Source organism: Pavona decussata, unplaced genomic scaffold (assembly GCF_977016875.1).
Source record: "Pavona decussata unplaced genomic scaffold, jaPavDecu1.1 SCAFFOLD_21, whole genome shotgun sequence".
Lineage (NCBI taxonomy): Eukaryota > Metazoa > Cnidaria > Anthozoa > Scleractinia > Agariciidae > Pavona > Pavona decussata.
In genome coordinates, this window is record NW_028145444.1 from 6,726,598 (window position 1) to 6,736,982 (window position 10,385).

A 10,385-nucleotide genomic window follows, 5' to 3' on the forward strand; every position below is an offset into this window, starting at 1 on the left:
CTACATTTCATCAAAAATAAGTCAAGGTGTTGGGATTATCTCGAGGCTTAGGCATTTTCTGCCTACAAGTACCCTTTTAAGAATCTATCGTTTCTTAATTGAACCTTACATCTCCTATGGATTAGCTGCCTGGGGAAAAGCTGCCGCTTCTCATCTAAACAAAATTCTTCTGCTGCAAAAACGAGCCCTTCGTCTGATGTACTTTTCTGATAGTAGAACTCATGCCATCCCTCTGTTTGTCAGTTCCGGTCTTTTGCCTCTGAATATGCTCTATTTTAAACATATTGCTACTCTAATGCATGATATTTTTAGCCATTGTGTTCCTCCAAAAATCTCTGAACTGTTCACTCGTTCTGACCAGATCCATTCTCACTACACTAGATTTTCAGAGTCGGGTAATTTTCATGTCCAACCTTTAAGACTCAACCAAGCTGACTTGTAAATACGAGAAAACAAAAATATAAAAGTGTATTAGCCAATCATTTTTTTCCATGTAGCTTTTCAAACTTTAATTTAAGGAGCCTTTACTATATTTTCCTTCAGATTTATTAGTGGCCAATATTTCGACAAATAGAATTAGTCTTCCTCAGTGCCAGAGCTATACTGAAGGAAAATATAGTAAAGGCTCCTTAAATTAAACTTTGAAAAGCTACATGGAAAAAAATGATTGGCTAATACACTTTTATATTTTTGTTTTCTCGTATTTACAAGTACGCTGTCTTTATGTCATGTATTAGCCAATCATTTTTTTCCATGTATTTTTTTTTAGACTTTTATTTAAGGAGCCGTTACTATATTTTCCTTCAGTATAGCTCTGGCCCTGAGGAAGACTAATTCTGTTAGTCGAAATATTGGCCACTAATAAATCTGCCCTTTGCCGTAGTGCCAGCCTTGCATTCAGTTTTGTATTTTCACGTTTAAGTGACGCCTGGCACAAGGTCTTTCACAAGAGAGATCCGGCAAAATTACCATCAAGTTTAATTCCTGCGTTGTGTGGACCTCTGCATTCAAAAGTTTTTCATGTAACTAATAAATTAAAGTAAAATAACTTTAAAATAAAATAAAATGGTGTAATATTACATGTAATTGACATCAGGATGGAATCTCCCCAATTATAGCCTTTTGTGGCTTCGGAGAGCAAAATTAACTTCAATTGCATTTTGTACAGTAATTGATATGGACAAAATCAGTGTTTCTGTTTTTAAAATAAGAAAGAAAGTCTACGAGCTCAAGTTTGTGCTGACGTTTGGTAGCTTTTCGCTTCCTTGCTGACTCAGGCGATCCCTGCAGTAATAAAAGCCTCTTCAAGTTAAGCGCCATTTAGGGACAGTGATTCAATTTACTTCAACACTTTAATCAAAATAACAGTAGTTATGACTGGATAAAGGAGCAAAAAGGCAACCAAACAAACGAGTGCAGCAACACGATACCGATTCGACAACAAACTGCTCACATCCACGCCTCCTAGAAAAGTGTTCCCCACCCAACCAGAGCTGCGGATATTTCGCGAAAGCTTCTCGACGCTGAAGCCACTCGCTGTTGCCTTGGCGATATTTGAGTGGACCTGTTCCTCCAACTGGCGCCAGTTGGAACAGAACGCGAGGGCCTGAACACAAAACTCCTTGGCAAACTCGACACAGTCCTCCAAGAGAACGCTGTAGCGGTGAGGGGCGGCTCGCAGGGCGACGAATTGCAGAGCATTTAAACTCGTTCCCTTGAATCTACCGATGTAAAAGTGGCGTTGAATTCTTCCCTCGACGTCCTTGAAGAGCTGGCATTCTTTGCGTATCTTATACCAGCGTTGCTGATCGTTCTCAATACACAATTCGTATTGCCAGCACATGGTAACAGAGGGGATGTCGAAAGGAGATTTCACGACATCGGAAAAGTCAAACAAACCATTTTCCTCTTGACCCGCGGGGACACACAGAATAAATCCATGCCAACCCTTGTTGACACAGATGAACAAATCCATGTCCATTTTTCCGGTAGAAGCAAGCTGTTTGATTCTTGCGTTGTCTTTCGTCTTGAAAGAACTAACGACGTCTGGGTCAAAATCGGACAAAGTATTCACGCGGTACGCCAGAGGATCGACACTGCGTAACGAACCCTCCATCTTTTTCTGCTATAAAAAAAAAAAATATATATATATATATATTCAATTGATAATTATTCCAGTTGTTTGTATTGCTCTGAATGTCAACTGTGAATACATGCCTGAAAAATGAAATTATATTTGTTACGGAATTTTGGAAAATGATACATCCACCGGAACAGGTATTGTCATCAAGGGAAATTTAATGCTCTGCTATAAAAAAAAAAAACGTTGATTGGCACTCTGAATAATAAAACATCCTAATTCATTCGCCAGGCTTAAAATATACCATCATATTTATTCCATAGCGCATATGCCCCACATTGACAAATCCTAGCAGCATGAAGGATGTTTTTCCCATGAACCTAGTTTAATGGCCCTTGCTCCCTCGAGTCTCCTGTAGCTCAGTGGTAGAGCATTCGAACTAGTAATCGAAGGTCTTAGGTTCGACTCCTGATAGGAGCACTCGAATTTCCTTTTTCCGAGTATGCCTGTGTCACTTTGAATAATAAAACATTCTCATAATTATTGATGTTATTAAAATAATTGATTTACCCTCGAATACACCCTTTTCTTTTTATTCTTGTTTTTTCCGGCCCAGGCTGAATATTCTTATTTTTCTGCCGATGTTTGGCTGAAAATACTCTTGTGAATATGACATTTTCGTTTTAGAATGTATTGGGGTATCAATTACAGGTGTTTGGTGTCCAGATCTGTATCGAACTGTCACTAGCATTGAACGTTTGGGTAGTTCAGATTTTAATCGTTTTATTGGCTAGTTTTGCCGTTTAGAGAAGGAGGAATTTGATAGCTTAGTTAAAAACATATAATTGCGTTGTACTTACGAATTTTCAACACCAAAAAGTTTATTCTTAAAATTTCAGTCTTGATATTCTTATAAAATAAATTCTTATTGAAAAGAGTGTATTTATGCAGTAGCACGTATCGGACTAATTTTCTCTCAATTCCTGTTGGAAGAAGTAAGATCATTTTTTGTCAGTCGCTGACTGGATACCGTAACACATCATATTCCCGTAACTGGCATTGTTTTCTTCCCCAGGGTGAGCTAGGGAACATCCCCCCGGGACAAGTCACTTGCAGTGTTAATACGAGGGAAAAGGTAGCTGGAACTCGTCCCATAAACAGCTCACACGAAGAGACAAACATGAGTCCTGGGGGACTTTTTGGGAGAATTAGCAGGGATCAAATGTTGGTTCCTGATTCCAGATGGTTTTCTTTTTTTACGAAAATGATTTCAGACGACGGGACAAGACCGTGACGAGTTCCCTTAACAAGCCCATGGTGTGTTCCGGGCTTTTTTTTTTTCACCCCGAAATAAAAATATCAATTTCGTGAATAGTGTCGGGAATAGTCCGTGCAACAAGTCCCGGTCGGGGACTTGTCCCCTTGAGTGTGCCAACCTTAAAGACAATTTGTAGGTCTTCCGGCTTACTTATAAATTATAATTTTCTTCAAGAGAACTTTGGACCCAGACAGGCATATTTATTTTTATCACTACACACCCTCTGATCTCGCCGCGTCACTGAACAATAGCTTTGACACACAAGTGAACTGGGTGTTGTTAGTGACCTTATAATTATCGTAGTTCGCTTTTGATAGAACTGTAAACTTAATATAGAAATGAAAAATTGAATTTCATCTTATCGACAGCTGTTTCGACCCTGAAAAACCCTTCGGTGTGTCGCAGTTATGAACAATAGAGGGGTAGCGCTTGGTCAAGCGCCTGATGTAAATATAGGACTCACAAGTCGCTTTCTTCGTTACCTTAGCAATTGCTACAGACCACTGGTTATCAGTCACGGCTAAACTGAAGCCCAGATAGCAATTGAGGCCCGCATGCCGCTCAATACATGAGCATTCGGTCCTTCATTGCACGCTATTTCAAGGTCAATTGTGAGAATATGACAACGGTTCAGATTGACTTCTAATGTATTCGAAAATGCCACCTTCCACCAACAACCAGCAGGCTAACTGTCGAATGACAGTGTAAATGAGTGATGTATTGGCAGAATAAGAATGAATTCTTACTCAACTTTGTAATTACTGGTTAAATTTTTATACAAGTTATGCAAAATAATTCTTAAGTACACCTAAAACCGGCTCGACTTCCGTGGAAATTCACTGTTAAGATAGTAGACGACACAATGTAATGTTTCAAAACTTTCTTCCTTCCTTTGATCCCAGAACGACTGCGCTCAATGCAGCCCAGCAATTTCCGTCGTGATGCTTGAATTCGGCCATTTTGAAATGACTTCTGAAGTCATTTGTATACGGCATTCGCTACGTTAAGCTTCAGTACAGCTACGGAGATTTGTGCGCCGTCTTCAGCCCTAGAACAGTGACAGTTCTTGGAATCTCAGAGCGAATTCAATGAATGAAAAATTAATTACTTTCAAAACTATCAGTCACGCGTATGCAGCTCGTATATTTTTATGTATACTTTCCTACAACAACGACGCAAGTCAATTTCAATTTTCTTTGAATTTCGCCTATGTTCGGTTGCAATCTTTGCATGAAGAAATCACGGCGATCATTCCACGAGAAAGAGGAAGAGAAGTTGTTGTTTTCAGCGCAATGAATCTAGGTTAACAAGAATCAGCGTTGCTAGACAACAAAGGCTGAGTTTCGCTGCCGTCCTCCGATAAGGAACGACTGTTCACCTACCGAATTTCCAGTTTTATAATATGAATAAGGGCCGGTGAATATTCACGTTCTATTTTGACTTCAGTGCACACTCCACCAAGCCGACCGGATGTAATGGATGATAGCTCGTCTACAAACGTTCGCTTGCTCTTCATACTGTGACTTTACAATAGATCTAACCTCACCGGCTCTATCTGCTAGAATGTGGACTGTTTACAGCTAGAAAACCTTCTGCTTCGCAGTAACGTAGTTTTGGCTACCTTCGTAAACTAGACTTACCTTGTTGACGATTCGATCTTTTATGTAAACTCAGGACTCGTAATCTGCCTTATTTAAAATAGCGCTTTCAACAATCGAGATCCTTTGTGTTAATCAACGATGCCAGCTCGAGAAAATACAGTTTTGGACCTTAGAAATCGGTGCAGCGTGTCTACGTGGCAAATGTGCTGTAAATGGATATTGTTTTGGTGCAAAAATCTTTCTTTGAAAACCCGGAAGTCTGAGCTTAGCTTCAAATCGATCTCTTCCCCAGAGCCTTCACTACCCTTGTCCAGCGGACCAAAAGGAAGCCCCGGCCTGGGAACAAGAATGAAATGATGTTGAAAATTGATTTCCTGTTTCTATGGAGATAGTTCTTAGTCAAATTAATTACTGATTATGATGCACGGTCAGCCCCAGATTAATTTCTTGAATAACTTAACTAACTAACTTTAATTAACTTAATTAACTTTTATGAATTGGCTTCTCTAGTACCTGAGCTACCATCCCCACCCCACCTCCAGGGGGGTACTCAAGATTTCAAGTGACGGGGATGATCGTTGATGATGATTGTTTTGATTTTTGCCCCCAATCGATCATCCCCGTCACTTGAAATCCGAAGTACCCCCCCCCCTCCCTAAGACCCCACCTCCCACCGATTTTCCTAAAACTCCCAGTTATTTCTTAGAGTCAGGGGCGGGGGAGAACACTCCATAACGCCTGGCACTTTTTTTGTATCTGAACAGGGGCGGGGCAGAAGACTCGTCAAATTTTCGTATCAGAATCATCCAACAAAAGTTGACGTCACATCCGGTCAAATTGGCGCCCAGCAGCCTGTCTCGGGGAAGTCCAATGATGGCGTCCGGGTCAGGCATGATTTCTTCGGATTTTTGAGCCATCAGTATCAGATATTGTGAACTGTGGATATGAAAGATGTTGTAAAGATTTTGCTTCGACTTCATGAGCAAGGGTTCTCCAAAGGAGTGATTTTTTTCTATTGTTTTTACGGAAAATACGAGACAGCTAAGCGTCGTGTCATGGCGAAAATTTCACACTCTCGAAACGAGTGGCGTTCAGACTTTTGGCTCTTATGGCTTCTGATCGTTCGAAAGCTGAAATTTCAATAGCCTATCCCGTGTGCAACATAATGGAGGAGACATTGTCAGTCATAGTTTGCAGTGTTAACATCGGGAACCTAATTATCACTCGACGTGAAGTGTTGGAAGCCTGTATCATTGAAGTGTTCCAATTGTCTTCGTTGTAAGGGACTCGTAATCTTCGAGGTGAGTAAATGTAGTTATCTTCATTTCCAGTTTTTTTCTGCCGACGTGAGTACCTTTACATGTGGGCTTTAGAGTAATAAGTCGGTTTTGTGCTTCGTAGTTCTTTAATAAAGACGCAAGTGACGTTTAATTAATAGATAGTTCATATCATGTTGTCCTGTAAGTGCGGGCTTGAGGAGGGGCTTGAGTCAGAAAATGTATCTGCCTGGCCTGGTTCATATTGTTACAGCTAGTGTAAGACATTTGTTAAAGTTATTGATGTCAAGCCATCTTAAACAATAAATTAAATAGCATTATTGCGAATGACATTATTTCTCAAGTATTGAAAGAAACAACCCCTTCACCCTTTACTTCATCTGCACTCTCACCACTTGGGTGCTCATGGGTTAAGGCTTTTTATACATTTGTACTATAATTATGCACAATTTTTGTGACATCAAACTATGGTAAGAACAAACAGTATATGCCACAAGCCACAGATAAGTGGCATGACCGATGATCTTACCTTGTTTTAATGTCCTCTTTGGGTTATCAAAGGACACATGGAAGGCCAAATGGACTTTGAAAACTCTTTATGGCTGGCAATGTCATTTGTACATCATATAATTATTTACCAGTTATCTCAGTTATGTTAGTTGGTGCCAAATATTTAAGGGTGGGGAATTGTCTTTTTCTCTGTGTCCAAGGTTGGGGAAGAGAACATTGGTTGTGTTTTCACTAGCACAATTTTAGCTAGATAAAGCCGGAAAAGTCTGGAAATAGGGTGAAAACAGTTCGTCTTTTGTTTAGCGAGTTAAAAATGCAAGCTGTTTTCACGAGAGAAAACAAGAGATTATCTCGCCTTTAAGACCAGAAAATCACGCAGAGTTATACTACCTCACGAGATGGTATAACTTGCCCTGGTAAATACTGCAGCCAATCACATTGCACGTAGTGACAGCCGCCTGTCAAGTAATTTGGCAATATTATTTACTAGACGCTAGTCTCGTGTTTAAGTTCGAATCGTGGTTCACTTTGCGAAACAGAAAAACGACAGATGACTTCAACAATACCTCAAAACCAAAACTGTGGTCTTGCCGGATAAGCCCACACGTCCTTGCACTTATGGCGATGAATGTTGTCTTGCCGTTGGATAACATTTCGTCGCATCCTCCTCATCTGTAGAGACATTAACCGTATCCTCTGAGAGAAACTCCTTTTTTTTGGCATAAATATAGTGAGAATCAACGTTTTTGCCATTTTTGAAAGTTGCGCGCTTTTGTAAGTTGAATGTTTTATTTAGCGGCTCAAATTCCGGGTTAAATTGTACAATGAAAACAGATACCATGTTTAACTAGTTAATGTCACTCTGTAAACAACCACCAAGAAAGAATGTTCGGCTAGTAAATTGGCCTAGTGAAAACACAACCATTAAGTAAAAAAATATTGCAAATTCCTGGAGGTTATCTAGGAGCAGAAATTGACCCATACAGTAAGTTCTAATAATATGGTCTCCTTTGAACCAATGAAATTTTTTTTAAGCCAAACATGTTTGCCAGGTTTTTCAATTAACCCTATCGGTAAGAATTTTTGTAGTTTTAGCTTTTTTGCTTTTATCATTTTTTTATTTTTTATCAATAATTGAAGTTTTTAACCCCATCGATGATATCTTTGTAGTTTCAGCTTCTAGTTTGAATTGCTGTTTATATCATTTTGTAATTTTGTCTTATAAATTGTATCTTTTTAACCTTTTGTATATTTAATCTTTATAGGACCTTTCTGAAAACCACGTTTAGTGAACGAAAGCTTCCTAATAAAAGATTATTATTATTATTATTATTATTATTATTTCAAAGTTCATTTTGACAAGGAATTTTGAATTCTGTTCAATTTAATGAAAAATCAAAAGTTCAATAACCACACAATCAGTTTAAAAACCAGTCAGTTCAGTGACAGTAGACCTCAATACAGTAAAAACCCACGTATAAGAACCTAGTGATTTAAGAACCTACAGGCTGAAATTGGGCATTTTAATACCCAAATATATAAGAACCTATTTAGCCTGGCAAAGAAAAATAGGTTCTCATACAAAAAAAAAAAACACTCTTATTGTAAGGCCAAAATACTGGATTTTGTTAGAAATTGTGAAATTTCTGAGAAATATACCATGAAAATTATTTGTTTAATACAGTACGTAGTGTCAATGAAGAAACTTCAAAATTGAAAATCTTTTAAATACAGAGTATAGAATATGTAGTACTGTATAAAATTATACTGGTGTAGTTACTGGTGTAGTCTTGGGACTTGAATCTGTATAGTGCCCTGACTTTTTGTATCACTATGACAAATCCTACAAATAAGAACCTACTGAGAACCTAATCAGCCTGACTTTGGAAAAACTACCCCAAAATATGAGAACCCATTCAGCCTGAACCCAAAAATTCTAGGTCTTTATACATGGGTTTTTACTGTATTGTAAGAATAACTATAGGTGAAAGGTTTTTTTATTCCAATGGGGCAGATAAGAGGAAAGGGGAGGGGAGAGGGTTTTGCGGGAGCGTGGTCCATACAATTCAATAAAAAAACAAAAATTCAATAACCACACAATCAATGCAAAAACCCACATTCGTTCAGTGACAGTAGACAATTGTAAGAATAACTATATAGGTGAAATGTTTTTTTTATTTCAATGGGACAGGTAAGAGGAGAGGGTTTTACGGGAGCGTGGTCCGTATTTAGAGCTGCAGGCAGCCGGAAAGTGTAAGTGAAACTAATAAGTATTTATGTATTACAAATAATGGTAACAGGCTTACACTGTACATGCATTTAAAAATCTATTGCCTGCTTATCCATAACCCATTGTTTGTCTTTGTAATCATATTTGGCAACAGCTGCCCAATAATGTAGCTTTTTCTTGTACATAGTTCTACTTCCTTCTTGTCAATAGTGCAGATTAGTGGCCCGTTGGTAAATAATTTTGTAAAACTCTAGAAGTTCTATGGTTCATTGAAAATCAAAAAGTCAAATTACCACAGCAACAGTTCAAAAAACACACATCAGTTCAGTGACAGTAGACCTTAAATGTAAGAAAAACTATAAGTGATGTGTTTTCAACTTTCTCTCCCTCATGCTTTTCAAGGATGCAAATGAGAGGCCTGCTTGTAAATTTCATATTAGTTCAATTCAAAGAAGGCTTAAAAATTCAATCACCACACCAAAACAACAAACCTCCCACCCCTCCCCCAAAAAAGGGGATTATATAAATGTATATTATTTATTTATTAACCACCTGGATGATAGCAGACCTCAGACTTAAGAAAAGTTACTGGTGTGGGTGTTTTTAGTTCAATGGGTCTTGCAGGTATGGAAAGGGAAGGAAGTGGACAAATATGTTTGCATTATATTAATAGGGTTTAAATGTTATATAATACCATGGTTTAGAATTTTCCTCACCTAGATGAAATTTTTACGCATTTAATGTTTTTAATTTTTCGTTTTAATTATTTTATTTTTAGAGATTAAAACAAACACTACAAAGGAAAGAGACCGGCAAATCCCCCTGAGACGGCAAGAAAGGAAACAGACAGCGAAAGGAAGAATGCGACAAGACCAGGAATAACTGCAATGGCCGCTTAGCTATATGATTTATTATAATTTACTATGTGTCAAAGTCTAATAAATGTCTGCTGACAATAATTTTCACATTGGTGTACAGCATCGTGTTTGATTACATTGACTTATTCGTATGATCCAAAAATTGGTCAGCCAAGCTGACCAGCCATAAGCCTTAGCTGGGCAGCCACCCGCTTGGCCTCCATTACTGTTTTTTATTTTTTATTTTTTTATTTTTTCGGTTTACTTTTTAACTGACTCTTCTTGTCTCTTGACTCTTCTCGCAAGCGCCACAATCGCTGTTTCCCTTTTTGCAAGCTCCTCCTTGTCTTCTGCTAACTGCATGCAATCGCAGTTTCTTCCGGTCTTGGATTTTTTTTTTTAATTTTTTTTGTTGCAAATTTCTTCAAAGGGTTATTTTATTTCAACAACGTAACAAGCACAAACAGTACATTTTATACTACAATATTATAATTACTAAAAAACAGGCTGAA

At 38.2% G+C, this 10,385-nt stretch overlaps 1 protein-coding gene and 1 long non-coding RNA gene across 3 annotated transcripts; one reads left to right on the top strand and one right to left on the bottom strand.

The window, feature by feature from the left end:
* Positions 1–760: 760 nt before the first annotated feature.
* LOC146486510 (uncharacterized) lies at positions 761–5,281 on the bottom strand. 2 transcript variants are annotated; one of them, XM_085096442.1, is made up of 2 exons: positions 5,039–5,281; positions 761–2,122 (listed from the first exon to the last, which is right to left on the bottom strand). In XM_085096442.1, exon 2 carries the CDS (start codon positions 2,114–2,116, stop codon positions 1,340–1,342), a length of 777 nt encoding a protein of 258 aa, XP_084952568.1. In that variant the 5' UTR covers positions 2,117–2,122; positions 5,039–5,281; the 3' UTR covers positions 761–1,339. The 2 variants fall into 2 exon arrangements, with proteins under 2 accessions (XP_084952568.1, XP_084952562.1); XM_085096436.1 differs by having other exon boundaries at positions 762–2,125; positions 5,039–5,280.
* A 608-nt stretch (positions 5,282–5,889) lies between these two features.
* LOC146486511 (uncharacterized) lies at positions 5,890–9,981 on the top strand. The gene is made up of 2 exons (XR_014859473.1): positions 5,890–6,300; positions 9,795–9,981. It is a non-coding gene; the product is annotated as an uncharacterized LOC146486511 (long non-coding RNA).
* Positions 9,982–10,385: the final 404 nt, after the last annotated feature.

Excerpts from the sequence above, each read along its gene's own strand:
- LOC146486510 (XM_085096442.1), bottom strand. The coding sequence starts at position 2,116 with ATGGAGGGTTCGTTACGCAGTGTCGATCCTCTGGCGTACCGCGTGAAT.